The following is a 16,189-nucleotide window of genomic DNA, read 5'->3' as shown; positions in this document are numbered from 1 at the left end:
GGGCCTGCCTCGGCGTGGCTTCACCTTGGTGTCCCTCCCCTCCGAGCCCCCACCTCACAGAGGCACAGAGACCCTCCTGCCTCTGTGGGGACTTTGGTTTAAGATCCTGGTGGTCATGGGGCACCTGGCTGGCTCAGTCGGTTCAGCGTCCGACTCTCGGTTTCAGCTCAGGTCATGTCTCAGGGTCGTGGGATCGAGCCCCATGTCGGGCTCTGCGCGCAGTGAGGAACCTCTCTCTCTCTCTCTCTCCCTCTGCATCCCTGCCCCCTCCAACCCCACTCGCTTGCGCTTTCTCTCAAATAAATAAATCTTTAAAAAATAAACACAAGATCCTTGTGGTCAGCGCCTGGGCTGGCCCACCTGTCACTGCTCCTTGGCTACGGCCCCATCGGCCTCCTGCCCCGGCCCGTCATGCCTCCTCTGGCCTCCGTCCCAGCCACACGGAAGCTGCACATCCCCGCGTGTGCAGGCGTGTTCATCTGCCCCAGGCTGCGTCCTCCAGCCCCCAGCTCATGACCACGTCCACCGTCCCCCCTGGCCTCCATTGCCCTACATGCCAGGCCCTCTGGGAACCATGCCCACGCTGCATCTTACGCAGTGTCACAAAACGCCTGTGCCACGGGGTGGGGGGGTTGATCCCCATTTTACAGACGAGTTAACTGAGGCCGGGGGCTCAGATCCTTTGGCAAGCTCTGGGGCTGGGAAACTGTGGCCAATTTCCAACCCTCATCTGATACGAGGCTGGAACTCTGCGCTCAGCATCGGGCTCTGCTCTCCAAGTCGGCTCCCCCGCCACCTCCCGCGAGAAGCCCGCCTGATTTCCCCAGGCCAGGACTGCCCTTCTGCCCGAGCCTTTCCTCCTGCTCCCTGTGCCCTTCAGCCCTGTGTGGACTTCATGCGGGCTGTGGGTCGCCCTCCTCTCCAACACAGGGTGTAGCCTGAGCTGGGTGCGGGCGTGGGTGGGGTGCACTCGCTGGCGCTGCCGCATGACGCGATGGCCCGTCCACACGGGGTGGGGTGACGGGCTGAGAAAAGAAACGAGATCTGTTGGCTTGTTTTGACAGTCGGGGCTGTTTAGCAGGAGAGCCGTTTTTAATAAGGAAACCCTGGTGCTTCAAGGCCTCCCAGCCAATTAGCAGGCGGCACCCAGGTGACTCTCTCAATAATTAAACGGGCCTGTCGGGTCCTCCAGGCCGCCGTTCTTGATGTGCCTTTCAAGTTTGCCCAGCTGCCGGTTCCCTTGCAGACTGGTGCCAACGGGGCTGTTGCCCCCTCCCCCGTCCCCCCCCATGCTGACCGCTTCCTTCTCACCTGCCCCTGGGCACACCTGGGCACACCTGAGGAGATGGGACTGATCCTGATGGTGTCCTGGTGCCGGGCCCTCCCACAGCCCCACCGCACTTCATCCTGAGGCCGGTTTCAGAATGGGAAACTGAGGTCCGGCCAGAGAAATGAGCTGCCCCAGGAACCCTCCAGCGCTATTGTTCCCCCACCTGTGGGACTAGGTGGCCAGCACTGAAGTTCCCACGTTCCAGGAGACTCCCTAGTCCCAGGTAGACCAGACGGCGCCGTCCCTTGTAGGGCAGTGCTGGGTGCTGGGGACCCCCAGGCCTGTGGGGCCCAGTCTGCTCTCTGGGGGCCTTGGGCCCATCTCACCCTCCAGGATGGGAACCCAGGGTACTGGTCCCCACCCATCTCTTGGACACACCAGGCGGCCAAGGAGGACCCGAGCCATCCATGACCCTGCCCTTGAACATGGACCTTGGAGGTCACTTGCAGGGAGCGTTCTGTGAGTCAGAATTCCAACTTACTTCTGGAACACGCGAAGTGAAAGATGAAGTTAGGATGTGTCTCAGACCCTGGATCCCTTTCATCTGAATGTCCGCAGAACGTGGGAAAATGAACACTGTGTCCTAGATTCTCTGGATGGTGCTGAGTGATCTTGGATACCCACATCGGAGCCAAGCACTGACCCGAAGTGTTCTTCCTTTCCAGAGTATGAACTTTTGTTTCCAGGGAATGTTCTTTCTTCTGAGGCATGGGGAGAAAGAGCTCTGTGGGGTGGGTTGGAGACCCCCATGGGGGTGCTGACTCTGTGTCCCCTGGGGGCGGGCCTGCCCTCGGGGGCTGGCTCCAGGAGTCAGCACCTGGAGCTGTCATTCAGGAGGCCGTGGGGACCTTGAGGACTGCCTGTGTCTGAGCTCTGGACTGGGCAGGTGGGCTCTTGGGGTGGGCCACCCAGCAGGGAGGGAGGGCGACCCACGCTGTCATTTACAGGACACTTGCTGGGTCAAAGGACCTGAGTTTAGAGACTCACTGCATTATCTCATTTAATCTCAAGTGACTACCACTGACATGCTACAGTTGGGGAAACTGAGGCAGAGAGGGAGCATGCCCTGTTCAGGGCCACGTAGTGAGTCTGGATTCGAACCCAGATCTTAGTTCTTAGCTCTCCCCACAGGGCCTCCCCTAAAATGAAGGTGACAGAGGTTGTGGGGTCTCTGTTTTGGCTTCTGGCCGGTGCTCGATTTCCAGCGTGTGGGGGTGCTCAAGCGGGGAGCAGCAGTCTGGGTCCTGGGCGGGGCCATCTGCAGACACAGCTCAGGGATGAGATACACACCTGCCATGCTCCCGGGGGCTTCCTGCTCTGGAGTGAAGGAACCCCCAGGGAAATGGCCCCAGGAGCCCACTGCTCAGGGCGTTCCAAGAAAGCACACCCTAACCATTCCCCATATAGCTGAGCTCTTGGAGTCTGTCCTGCGTGGACCCGAGATTGCCACCTTCAGCTCCAGGACCCCCAGAGCGTCTGGTCTGCCTCCTTCCAGGCCATGCATCCTTCCTCCGTGTACCTGTAAGCACAGTTGCCCAGGTGGGCACTTTTCAGAAGCCATAGTTTTTTAGCAGATTCTCAAAGAAGTGCTGAGGATGAAGACCAGAGCCTGATTTATCAATCCCAGAGCTTCTCCCTGAAGCAATGACCAACGGCAGACCCAAAGGGGCAGCTCAGAGCAGGTGCCCGGTAAATACCAGTGAATGAGTGAAGGAGAACGCACGAGTGATTTGGAACTAGGAGTTGGGCTCTCATCTGTTGTTTGTGCAGGGGTTTAGGCTCGGACACCCTCTCAGGGTGCCCTGTTTTCAGGTCCCCTTCCTCTAGCTGGTGACTCCTCGTTCCCCCAATCGTCCTGTGCAGCTAGGCCGTGCTGGCCTCAGCCACTGGATGCTGAAATAGTCCTTGTGGGGGGAGGTGGGATTTGGGGGGGCTCCTTCAGGAGCAGTGGTGCAGACCTCTCTCTCGCTGCCTCCAGGGGGAGGGGGTACTGGGGAAGCTTGGTGGGGAGGGGGCTGGATATTGCCTGACGTGTCTCTGCTTCCGGCCCAGGCATCCCCTTCATTCCCTTGGCGGTCCGAGTGGGAAACTTGGCTTCCCAGAAGCTGGGCTCAAGGAAATGCGTGCTCAGGAAGGGTCTGATGGGACAGGAGGAGCCCATCCTGCTGGGGGGGGACCCGGGGGACCTGCTCTGGTGTTTAACCCACGATCATTTCTGTGCAGACCATTGTGCTGTGCATCCTTCTCATTCCCTCCTCTTAAAGAGCAGATTAACTCCACTGTTAACGTCGGCATGTCTGGTGAAGCCTTGGGGGGGGGAAATTGGGGGGTAGATGCGGCACGGCAGGGGGGGTCTGGATGATTAGCGGTACCTGAGACAGAAGGATGGAGCCAGTCCTTGCTGCAGCGTGACCCCTCGGGCTTTAAGATCCAGTGGGAACGCAGCCCCATACGGTGCCCTCTGTGCAAATGGGTGTCCCCAGTGTTAAACCAGGGTCAGTGTTGTAAAGTCTCAACTCAGGGGTGACTTGAATACGTCTGCGGGGGTTCTCAGAACCTCTTCTTGAAGATGCTTTCCTGTATCTAATTCAGGGCTGCCATTTGTTGTTGTCTTGGGGGTGTGGGGGGAGGAAAGCCTGAGACTGTGTGACATCCATCCGTCTGTCCACCCATCCGTTCCCCAACCCACCCACCCAACCCCTCCCTGAAATCTTGGACACTCCTCCACCCCCCCACCCCACATCTCATTCATGTGTCCATCAACCCACAGATCAACCACTGTTCCACCCACCTGTCCTCCCAGACAGCCATCCGTCATCCACCATGTATCTGTCTGTCCATCCATCTGTCCATGCTATTCTAGTGACAAGCTCCATGCTGGGCAGACGTGGACCCAGGCCGAGAGCATGGTCCGATCTTCCCACATGAGGTGGGGTTGAATGGAATCTTGAAGGGGGCTGGGTCTTGGGGAATGGGGTGGGGCAGGGGACTGGGGGCAGAGTGCACGGGGACAAGGCGGCCCCTGCCCCGTGTGTTCCTGTCTCCTCTTGGGGCCAGCTCCCGGCAGCCAGGCTGGCCACCCCTCCCTCTCCTGCTCTGGCCCACGCTGGCGATCATCTGTCTTTGGCTGTGGCAGAAATGGACTGGGTTTGTGGTTCCATTCTCGAGGGAGCTCGTCGCCCTGAACGAGGATGTTAGGATGCAAGGAGCAGATTCTGTTCTGTGGCATTCTGAGCTGCCCAGCTGACAGAGCGGCACCCCGCCCCACCAGGAACTCTGTCCCCCGCCCCTCTGCAGGTGTTCACCACGTGGGACGTCAGCCTTAGGATTCGACGGTGCCGAGGTCACTGTCACCCTTATCAGGAGCAGTTTGGTTGGGGGAGTGGACACAGGTTCAAGGCCCAGAGAGGAGGTGGCGTGGGAGAGATGGCGGGGGAGACGAATGGACTGCTCCTTGGGCACAAGGCTGAGGAAGGGGCCTGGGATGTGGCATCAGGGGACGGCTTACCCGTGGCGATGACCCAGGAGGGAGGGAACATCCGTGCGGCCATCGAGTGGACACTAAGGAGACTGCCGTGCTCCATCTGGGGCCCCTTGCCCCTGTGGCTCCCTTTCCAAAGGGGAGACAGGTCCTTTGGGAAAGCCACCAGCACTTTTCAGGACATGCTCTGACCCCAAGCCAGGCCTCCGTGGGCTGGTGGGCAGGATGGCAGGACAGTAGCCTTCTCAGAGGCCCTGGCATGTGCCCGGGATGATGGGCAGCCTCCCACATAGCGCACTCGGCCACTGCCCTCGGGCGTGGAGGGTGGTGGGTGCCCCTGGAGCTCCACTGTCCCTGCCAAAATGCCCTCCTGCATCCTGTCCTCCAGGTGGATGGAGCCGGCAGCCCTCTCAGCCAGGGCTAACCACGGGCTGCCCCAGGAGCCCACATCCCCGTTTCTGGAATCCCCCTGAAGAGCAGAGGCAGGAGTGTCTCAGCGGCGAAAGCTTCCTGCTGTCCCTGACCCAGTTCCTTCATTTGCCAGTGGGGCCGGCGGGGGCCTACGGAGAGTGACCTCCAGTGTCCTAGGGTCAAGCTGTGCTCTCCTCACCCTGGACACCTCCACCTGCTGGTTCTGATGCACAAGCCACTGTCGTGCGGACCTGCTTCCTTCCGCGAGAGCAGAGCCCTCCTTTGCAGGGCCGTCGGGGGTCACTTGGGCTGGGCGCCCAGCCAGGCCGAGGAGACCTGCTCACCTCCCTGCCCTCTCTCCACAGGCCCTTTCCCTCGGAGGAGACCACCGAGAATGACGACGATGTGTACCGCAGCCTGGAGGAACTGGCGGAGTGAGGAGCTGGCGGGACCGGGTCGGGATGGGATGGGGACGGGGATGGGGGAGTCGTGGCCCCACTCTGGGCAGAGCTGCCCTGTCCCCCCCAGGGCCTCTCCACGCGGTTGGTGGTGGCATGGGTGCCCCCAGCTTCATGAGAGCTCAGGCGGACGAGTGCTGCTTCACTTCATGCCTCCTTCCGTGTTCTGGAAGGTTCCCCAACTTCTGCTGGGGGTGGAGAGAGCTGGTGTTTCCAGAAGCAGGGGCCTCTGGAGCTCAGGCTACAAGCAGAGGCAGTTTGTGGGTGTCTTGTGGCCCAACAGGGGTGGGTGAGGGGCCGAGACCAGGCCACCTGAGGCCACGGGGGCATCTCCCCCCTTCTCCATGACCCCAGACTCACATCGCTCTGTCTCTGAGGACTCCCCTATTCCATCCTCACGCGGCCCAGGCCTGGCCACCCTCCTGGCTATTTCGCCTCACAGTCCTGGAGCCCCCAGGAACCAATGAGAAGCCTGGGACGGTGGTCCGGCTCTGCGGGGTCAGCGGTGGCCAGGGATGGGGGCCATGCAGCTACTGCTCAGGGAAGGGGCCCGGGCAGCTTCCCTGAGGAGGGGCAGGGGGATGGAGGAGGCAGGGTACCCCATTTCCGCAGGCGAGGAGGCTCGAGCAGTGATGGGCTTGTCCCGGCCCTGGGCCGGTGAGTGGGGGCCCCGGCCCGGCTGGCCCCCTGCCCTTCCCAGCCTCCTGCCAACTGGACCCCTCGCTCCCACTTGACAGCAGACGTGGCTCTGCCCCGGAGAAATGGCCGCTGCTTCTGGGGAGACTTACCGTGCCCCTCGCCTTCATCAGCACAGACTGGGAGTGAGACCCAGTAAGAGCTGGTGCTTCCTGGGCACCCTCCCAGTGTTGAGGCTCCGTGCTTCGTGCCCACCCTCCCATCCAGGGCCGCCTCCAGGGCGTGGGGCCCGGCAAGCATTTTTGCAGGATCCCCGTCAATGTAAACACTCTGAGTCACCAAAACCCAACATGTCAGCACCATGCTGGTGGCCCGATCCCGGGGGAGCCTATGAATGACGCAGCTTGCCGGCCAGTGGGAGCGGCTGCCCCAGCCCACCTTCCTGAGCCTGGACTGGCCCCAGGGCCCTGGGATGACCCTGCTGTGACGGGTGGGGTGCCCTGGGGTACCTGTTGGCCCCGTGCAGGTGCGAGGTCTGGAGAGTGCCCTGAAGGAGACACGTGGGGGCCGGGGTCCACACGAGTCGTGTCTGGGTCCTGGAGCACCCCACCTGCTTGCCCTGACCAGTCCCAGGAATCACAGAGGGACTTGGCTGTCGAGAAAGGGGCCTCGTGTGGTGCGGGCCTGAATGACAGGCTGCTCCCCCCACCCTGCAAAGGGTGGGGAAACTGAGGCTCAGGGGCACAGCTGGAGGGAGGTCTCCCAGGAGGAGGCCCAGCCCATCCACCTTCTCCCCCGCTGCTGACAGCAGTCCCCTCGCTTTCTGAGCTCAGGTTGGAGGTGCCTCTTGTCCTCTCTTCCTGGCATTTCTTGCCTTGAGATCCTTCTCATCTGCCACATCTGGGCTTGGGTATCCCCCACTTAGGAAGCCTCTTGTACCACCCCCCTGACTCCGAAGGGCACCCACAAGCCCGTTTGGCCTTTGGGCTGCCCGAGGGGTGCACCATGATTACGTGGTGAAATGTCTGTGTTCTGTAGACCGGCGGGTTCTGAGGTCAGACCCTGTGTCTTCTTCATGCCCCCCCACCTTCAGCCCCTAGCAGCACGCACCTCACGCACACAGTGTGACAGCAAGTCCCACGCGGTAAGGACAGCGATGGGGGTGGTACTTACAAGAGCCTTTGCAGGGCCCGGCATTGCTGAGACTTCGTCTCCTTATATACACCCGCACCATCTCTTTGTAAGGTCTGCTCTGCGGGGTCCCCATTTCACAGACAAGGAGCTAAGTAAGGCCCAGGGCCCAAGAGCCCCCGTCAGGTGCCGAGAGTGGGGTCCTCAGCTGCCATTTCTCCTAAGTCACCAATGTGAGGCTGAGGGTCTTCTCCCTCCAGAAACGTCCCTCCGTGGTCAGCACAGACCAAGGACTCCAGGAGGACAGGGTCACGCTGGCCTCGTGCAGCCCAGACCGGGCATGAAATTACGTCCTCGGACCAGCCAGGGAGCCTCCCCTCCGCGGCCATGTGGGGATCCCTGCCCCCTCCGGCGGCTGCTGGTGTACGTTTGGGGTTGTGTTCCTGTGCCCTGAGTCCCGCAGCGGCCCTGGGGTGCCCATTCCCCCCATGACCGATGCCCGGAACCGGACACGGGACGTGACTCGGCTCACACGGGGAAGCCAGGCCGGGCTTGCCAGTACTCTTACTCCGTGACATTAACAGCGCGCCTCCTTCGTCCAACGAGTTCCTTATGACTAAGGTTATTGACAACATAAATCATAAATTACAGGGAAGGGGGATGAATTTGAGTCTTTAACTCATGTTTTGGTCCCAGTGGTTCCAGTTTAATAAATTTTTCATGCTTTTTTCCCCCCTTCTCCTTTCACTGAAAAACACAATTTCCTAGCATCTTGTCTCCGTGGGCTTGGGATTGATATTTATCCATTATGGCAATTGACGAGACACAAACGGACCTGCCTTTGCTTACCTGGCCCTGCTGGGGGAGGGGAGGTGGCTGCAAGTCTCCGAGGCTGGAGCTGGGGCACTGGTGTGGATCCCACGGCCGGCGGTGGCAGGGAACAGGCAGTGACATTTCGAGCGCAGCCGGCTCATTCTTTGCCTTGGGCTCTTGGCCAGGCGTCCGAAGTGATGATCACCTTGTGGTTCCGAAGGGCCCTGCCGGTCGCCCAGACCTCAGACACGGAGCAGCTGTTTGAGGTGGTCGGATGCTGGCTCCCCCGCAGGGAAGCTGGTGTGGTTCTCGGGGCTCCGGCGACAGACTGCCACGTGTGAGTGGTACCATGTACGCTTTTCCTTCCGTCGATCACCTATCTGTTCAGGGGCCAGCCAAACACCAACGCTTCCTGTGTGTCGGCTCATGGTCAGGAGCTGGAAACGTAAAGGGGAATGAGACCCACCCCTGCCTCCTAGGACCCCAGGAGGGTGGGGTCACGTGGGTCTCCCAGGGGGGACCTTTTGGAACACCCCTTAGAGGGCATGTTCTTACTGGGGTTGTCTAGAGCCTTTACTGTCCCCAATGTCCCCCAGTGTCCTCAGCCCGCAGGACATCGCTCCACGGCGAAAGCTCCCTTCCGGTCCACCTAGAGCAGGTATCTCGGCCGGGCAGGAGAATCTGTCCATCCTGCTGCTGCCACGTCTTGGGTCCGAAGCAGCAAAGCCTGTCCCGTCGGACGTGGCCTGGGAGTCTGGGCTCTGTCACCTCCTACTTGCATGGTCTTCGGCAAGTTACCCACCTCTGTGCCTCAGTTTCCCTATGTGTAACCCATAGGTGTCAGGATCGGCTTCAGGAAGAGCATCCGTGATATTGCGGGGGGCACAGCGCCTGGTGGGAACACTCTGAGCCCTCAGGCGAGGATGGGGGTGCCTCTCTACCCGTTTCACCAAAACTGGCTTTTTCCCTGGGTTTCCTAATGGCCGTGGCGACGCTGTCCGGCAGGCCACATGCGTGATTGTAGGTTTTCTAGCAGAAACATGAGTAGGTGCAATTAACGGTAAGAATGTATCTTTCTTTAACCCCGTATGTCCAGAGTCAGTACTAGCTCAGTGTGGAGGCCGGCACAACCGATCCCTGATGCGGTAGCTTGCCTTCTCCCCCGTGGCTCAGAGTCCAGTCTGCATGCTTGGCGCTGACAGCTCAGCCCCGTTCACCGGGCCACGTTTGTGTGGCTGGTGGCCCCAGTGTGGGCGGCTCGGGTGTTGGATCCAGAACACGGTTCCAGGAGCTCGTGCGGAGCCCTCCCCACGTTTGAATGGATGATGCTGGACTAACATTATGTTCTCAAGTGCTCTAAGCTCACTTTTGAGATCACTGAATAATGTATAATCGAATAATAGAGCAGCTGGTTGAAAAAATTAACACGAAATATTGCCACTTAAATGACCTATTTCAAGCTCCAGGGGCGCTGTCACTGACCGCGGAGCTGAGAAGAGAGGCACTCGGCTCCCGCTTCCCAGCCTCCTCTACATGCTTCTGCAACGATGTGGGGGGCCGTGCTCTCCGGGTCTTCTCCCGGCATTTGGACACGGCAGCTTTGGGATTTGGAACCTACACCTTTTCTGTGTTTTGGAACTAGGAAGGGATGGAAGGGTTTCTTGCCCCAAATTAGGCCAGGGGGCTCGGGTGGGTCACAGTAACAAGACACCCCAGCTCCACTCAGCCGCCTTGCCTGGGGATGCTGGCAGTGGGAGGCGGGGACGGGGTGCCAAAGCCCACCGTGACGGATGGCGGGCCGTGAAGGGCGGGGCTGTGTGGAAGGTGCTTGGTCCCACAGCTGCGTGGGGAGGCTGCTGTCTAGAAGGGTTGCCGGGAGCTCGGAGAGATCATGGGCACATGGCCTCAGGCTGCTTCTCTGTGGTACGCACCCCCGGACGCTGGGGCTTCGTGACCTGGGCTCTGGCTTTGCTCCATATCATTCCTCGTCCTTTCAAGGGGCCTTGGTTGCCCGGGTGACACCATGCCACTCACTGGGGGTGTGCTGGCGAGTGCCTGCTTATCCGAAGCTGAGTAGCAGCAAAGGCGATGTTCTGTCTTACTCGGGGCACGTCAGGTCCTTCTTTGGGCCTCAGTTTCCCTACCTCTGAAATGAAAGCAGCAACCGACGGAGTGTGGGTCCCTTCGAGCTTGAAGGATCCACGGCTTTATGACCCAGGAGCCTGGTGCTTAGCACTCCCATCACTTCCTTGGGAGTCAGAGTGATTTTCGGGCTTAAACAAATGTGATTGGGGCATGGCAGGGGATATAATTTATCCATAAATGTATAGCTGCATGCTTTATTGAATCGTAAAATGAATTTGCAGCTTTAAACGTGTCATATTAGCATCGTTGGGACAATTTTTTAAGATGTATAAAATGTAGAAGGAGTGTCCCAAGTCGATGCTCCTTCAAGGGTGTGAGGACGTCATCTTGCGGCAGGGGTCCTTCTTGTCCCCAGGGAGGGAGGCGGGTGCACGGGGCGGAGCTGGCCTGCTGCGGGGGCCCCCTTACCGGCAGGGAATGGGGACAGTCACTGCGCCCGACTGTGACCCTCATTCGAGTGACAGCCTATCCCCGCCCCACTGTCCTTGCCCGCCCGCCTCTCCCCGCTGCACCGAAAGCTTGTTTGAAGACTGTCCCGAGTTCACAGATGTTCAAGCCGCTTGCGTGAAAATTCAGTGTTTCATAGACACCTGCACGTGTCGGGACGTCTGTGTTGGGTCGGGAGGGGCCGGGTTTGGGGATGTCTGCTGTTCTCTCCAAAGGATTGCTTTTCCACGGGGGACAAGTTTGGAATCCGACGATGCAGAAACAGCCCCGCTAAAAACAAACAGCAGCCCCCTGCCCTGTGGGACAGGCAGCCCTCCCCAGCCCCCGTGGAGGACCCCAACAGCCGCACAGTCTGAAGGAAGTTGAAGAAAAGCCTCCCAGAGCAGAGACATCGGCAGGCGCCCCCCGGGCCAGCCTGGGAGGCCGCCATCCTCAGGCCCACGGTGGGAGGAAGCTGGCGGAGAGGGGCGGGGGTCCGGGGAGCTCTGGGTGCTGCGCAGGTGTCCCCTTGCCCTGCGGTCTCACTGCTCGAGGGCGCCTCCCAGAACTCAGGCCCTGGCTCTGGGCTGCTAAGGTGGTGACGGCCGGACACCGCCCTGCCACAGCCCTCCTTCGACAAGGCCACCTTCCGTGCGGCTGAGCTGCCTCTCATCTGGCCGTTCAGGTCTCCGTTTGTACGACGAAGAGGGAGTGCCGACAGTGGGCCAGGCATGTGCGGTCCCCAGCCGGGTGTCCTTGGCAGCACGGGGGGGCCCAAACCCTGCAGAGGGTCTCTCCATCCTCATGTGAGCTCCGGGAGGCCCCTCCTGCCATGGGGCCTGGCCCAGGGGAAGGTGTGAAGCCAGAGTCTGTGGAGCACACGCAGGGTCTGTTCCCACGTGGAGCCCTGCAGGTGGGTCCCGGACCTCCCCCTTTGGACCAGAGACTGGCCCTGGGAGGCGAGGGTGGCCGCACACAGGAGCAAAAGAGTGGAACTGCGGTTTGAGCCAGGTCCGTGTGACTCAGCAGGCCGCCTGCCCCGGGCTCTGTGACAGGGTCTACCGCAGACCTCTCCTCACTCCAGAAGCTACCCAGGGGGCATCCACGGGGCGTCAGGCCAGGAGACTGGGAGGGCTTCCTTGGGGGAGGTGTTGCTGCAAGTGCCCTTGGAGGGAGCATAGGACTTGCCAAAGTGTGATTTAGGAACCTTCCCTCACCCCCGCCAGGCTGCTTACTGCCTTATTTTGGGCCAGGGTCCGGGGAGAGTCTGGGTCTCAGCTGCGTCTCTGTGGGTTGCTCAGGAATTCAGGGCTGGCGGTCCTGCCCCCAAAATCACCGTGTCTGTACATGTGGCCCAGTGGTGGGGCAGGCAGCCCTGGAGCCCTGGCCCCTCTCTCCTGCCCCTGTGGTCTAGACCAGCTGCCTTCCAGAGCTGGCTACAGGACAGGCTAGGCAGAGGGCTGTCTGTCCAAACCCTGCCCGGTAACCGAGCTCATAGGGTCTTCTCCTCGTTCTGGTTATGGAGACAGTTGGCCACAGCTGGTGAGACTGGCCGCCCAGCGCTCTGCTCCCCGCAGCTCTGAGATTTCCTGCACTGCCCTCCTGGAACATCTCGGCCCCTTGGGGCACGGGCCTGAGCTGCCCCGGCTGGCCTGGGGCTTGGGTGACCTTGAAACCCTGCTCCCTGACCCCCAGTTTGTTTGTTCCCTGTGCTAGAGTCTGCACAAGGGGCCTCATGAATGAATGCAGAGCAGATGCCCAGTGCCTCTCTGACCTGCTGAATAGTCAGATGTATGCAGGCCAGTAGATACGGCACAGACTTAGGTGAATTTTTATTCTTAATACCTAATTAGACCTAGGTCCTTTCAGGACCAAGGCGGTCACAGCGATTCTGTGGCCTGGTTTAACAGTCTCTGCAGGGTGGGGAGGCCAGTGTGGAAGGGAAGTTTCCAAGATGTGCATATTCATCTTGGTCCCAGAAGGAAGCAGGGACCAGCTGGGCTTGGCCAGGAGAGGTTTCCCTTCTGTCTAATAAGGGCCTCTCTAAATCATTTTCTCCATACTCGCTTCTGGGATGCTATGAGTATAAAGACTAGGTTAATACATACCTGACTCGGTGGTTTAGGGGGACGCCTGGGTGGCTCAGTCACTTAAGCGTCTGCCTTCGGCTCAGGTCATGATCCCAGGGTCCTGGGATGGAGCCCTGTGTCGAGCTCCATGCTCATCAGGGAGTCTGCTTCTCCCTCTCCCTCTGCCACTCTCTGCCGCCCCCCACTTGTGCTTTCTCTTGCACACACTCTCTCTCAAATAAATGATTAAAAATCTTAAAAAGAGAAGTACTGCTTAAAACATGAATACGCATAACATTCTGCGTTTCACCACAAAAAGTCCTGTCATGTACATGGTATGGCTGATTGCTTACAGATCTGCATTGTACAAAACCCAGCCTGGAGGTAACCTCCTCCAGGAAGCCACCCTGGCCTTACTAGGCTGAATGAAGTGCTCCTTCCCTGGAAGATTAAAAAGCACACCAGGACTGTCTTTGTCACCCTGCCACCATAGCCTTCCTGCATTGGTCCCCCACCCCCGAAGCTGAGCTCCCCCTTAAGGGCAGGCAGCTTGACCTGAGCCCTGCACACTGGCACAGAGGACATGCCCGGTAGTAGTGGGGAGGTCCTGAGCCTTTGCTCTTTCCATTCTGAGGAGCCGAGCAGCAGTCCTTGAGTGCCAGGCCCGGTGCCCAGCCCCATCATCTCAGCCTTCACAACAGGTCCTGTCCCCATTTTGCAGTTGAAGAAATTAAGGCTCAGAGAGGGTAGGTGACTTGCCTGTGGTCACACAGCACACTCTACATGACAGTGTAGGGGCTGAACCCCTGAGCCATCTGCGGCTGTGGCCCAGGACATTCCTCTGGGCCTTACCCTTATGACCCAGCCCAGGGGGGTGGGGATGCACTTGTACTGCTTAGAAAGTACCCCAGGAAAAGAGAGAGTTTTGGTAGGGAGCACGGGGCCCGGCGAACTGGGCTCCCTCCGGGAGTCTGGCAGCCATGGTCTCGTCTTGGTGTGCTCCTGCACGGCTTGGCAACCTTGGGTGACTGTCTTGCCCTCTCTGAGCCCTGCTGTAGGAAAAGCAGCCCCTCCCTCCCAGGTTGGGGTGAGGGTCTGCTGAGGCGTGTTCATGTGTCTGTCCCTACGTGAGGCCCCCCAGCCCACAGCTGGCTTCTTCTGGCCCTCGGGGACCCCTCTCTCTGCTGCGCGGCATGGACCGAGGTCAGGAAATGTGCGATCTGGTTTCCAAGTAACAAGTGAACGGTGGTTCAGGGTCTGCCTTCCCAGCATCAGACAGCCCGGGGCCAGAACGCACATCCGCGCCTGTCCATAGTGATCTTTTATGTCAGCCTTAAACACAGGCTCGCCCGAGGGCGAAAGCAGAGAGTTTGTTCGCCTTTGATTTTCCTTAGGCGGTGGGGGCGGGTGGCGGGCCTCTCGGAGCAGCTGACTTTCTGTAACAAAATCGGGGCGGGCAGGCCAGGCTTTGGGGGCCAGGCCGTGGGGTCTGGGGCGGGAGGGAAGGCAGGTTCCTGCCCTCTCTGGGGGGCAGCAGACCATTGTGAGGACGAAAATAATTGTTGGGATTTAGCATCTGTCAGCACGGCTGCCTGCTGGAAAACAGCAGGAGCGAAAGGATGAGCCCGGGGAGAGGGGGATGGGGAAGGAGAGGCGGGGAGGGGGGAGGCAGGAGGGCGGGTCACTGCCCCCCCAGTGGAGCAGTGGTGGGGGCTGGGGAGGCCGGGGCCCCCCGCGTCCGAGGAGGGGAACCGGGTGGGTCTCGCTGGGGCGTGGGTCAGACCCCGGCCCTGGACGCTCACCTGCCCTTTCCCATTTGGTCCGGGATCTCCTCCCACCCACCCCGCCCCGTTCGCAGGGTCCTTGGGCTCGCTCGTGGGCGGCAGGACAGGGCTCGCTCGTGGGCGGCGGGACAGGGCTCGCTCGTTGGTGTGGACCTGGCCTCCGGACTCCCAGCCTCATGTGTTTCAAAACCTAGGCGGTGTTTTATTTATTTATTGAGCGCCGGTCCCTGTGCTGAACGTTGTCCCGCTGAACCTCCCCTCCCTCCCTTGGGGGTAGCAGGCCGCTGCCACTTACTGAGCACCTACTGAATGCCAGGCCTGTGCTGGTCACTTCCATCGTGGCTGATCCTTCCACCCACCTCGCCAGGAGCTTGGGGTTATTTCTACTTCACAGATGGGGCAACTGAGGCATAGGTCCTCCTGCCCAGAGTGACACAGCCAGAAACTGGCAGCACTGAGGTTCCATCTCAGACTCCCCCCTTGACTGCTTCCCCATGGGGTGAGTGGACGAGCAAGTCAAGTTCCTGCCCCTGGTGACCTCGCGTACCCCTGTCTGGCCTGAGGGGGTGGGGACCAGACAGCTCTCGTCCAGTGCTGACCAAGTGCCGTGACATGCACACAGCTTCTGTGTGGCACGGACCACACAGGGTTTTCCGTGACGTGTAGCCTCTGATAAGTTAGAACCTCTCCAAGATGAGTCTCTGTTGGCCCGAGGGGCTGATTGGCAAAGAATCGGGGTGTAATCGGGACAATCTAACACAAAAGCAACACAGAGCAGATGGCATTGCCCTCTGCTGATTCAGAAGGCATTTTCGGATTTTGCAGGACTGTGGGAGGTGGGGCTGGGGTTGGGTCAAGTGCGTCAGGCCCAGATGGGAGGCCCTCTCCCCTATGGGACCGCATGCAGTTCCCGGTTCTGGGTGCCAGGTCATAGCTGGACACCCAGGAGGCTTGTGTCACCGGAGACCAGAGGCCAGGATCCTTGTGCAGGTGGATCTCCCTCCTGGTCAGTGTGCTGCACTCAGGACACTCCGACACTCGGGGGACTCACGCTCCCCTCCCCAAACACAATTGTTGTTTCTTTTTCTTCCCTTCCAACAACCATAGCCGTCACGTGCACTGGACCCAGCGGGTCATGGCATAAACTAATCTGCTTTAACAGATGCCTAAGACGTATCATCTGTCCCCTACCCTGTTCAGGAAACTCACTTTTGGAGACGATGCCTTTGCTAAAAAGCAAGGTGACAGTGGGATGTCCATGCCCATGTTGGCCAGAGGGTCAGAACTATTGGGAACCAGGGCTTGTCGCCCACGCAGATGACACCACTGTATTCTAGAAGCATCTGCGTCTCAGGCATAACTGCTGCCCTGTCCGTCTCCCCGCCTGGACGGTGAGGTGCATGGCATAGGGTGGACGCCACTGTCCAGTTGCTGGCACAGAATCTGTCTGAGGAGAGGTATTGATTTAACCAATCAGGTCTGGTGGGTGTTTTATCCTAGTTGCC

General features: G+C 59.8%; 1 protein-coding gene across 5 annotated transcripts in view; it reads left to right on the top strand.

Annotated features, from left to right (window-relative positions):
• VAV2 (vav guanine nucleotide exchange factor 2) overlaps nucleotides 1-16,189 on the top strand; it is a 169,518-nt gene that overhangs the window by 105,733 nt on the left and 47,596 nt on the right. For all 5 annotated transcript variants that reach the window (XR_013443880.1, XR_013443881.1, XM_078061992.1 and 2 more), the window contains exon 4: nucleotides 5,588-5,656. Coding sequence is in view for 3 of the 5 variants with exons in the window: in XM_078061992.1 (XP_077918118.1) it covers nucleotides 5,588-5,656 (69 nt within the window). In the remaining 2 variants the exon portion in view is untranslated. The remainder of the gene's footprint in view (nucleotides 1-5,587; nucleotides 5,657-16,189) is intronic.

The sequence above is a fragment of the Halichoerus grypus genome, chromosome 14, assembly GCF_964656455.1.
Source record: "Halichoerus grypus chromosome 14, mHalGry1.hap1.1, whole genome shotgun sequence".
Lineage (NCBI taxonomy): Eukaryota > Metazoa > Chordata > Mammalia > Carnivora > Phocidae > Halichoerus > Halichoerus grypus.
This window is presented reverse-complemented; position numbering and strand designations above follow the sequence as displayed.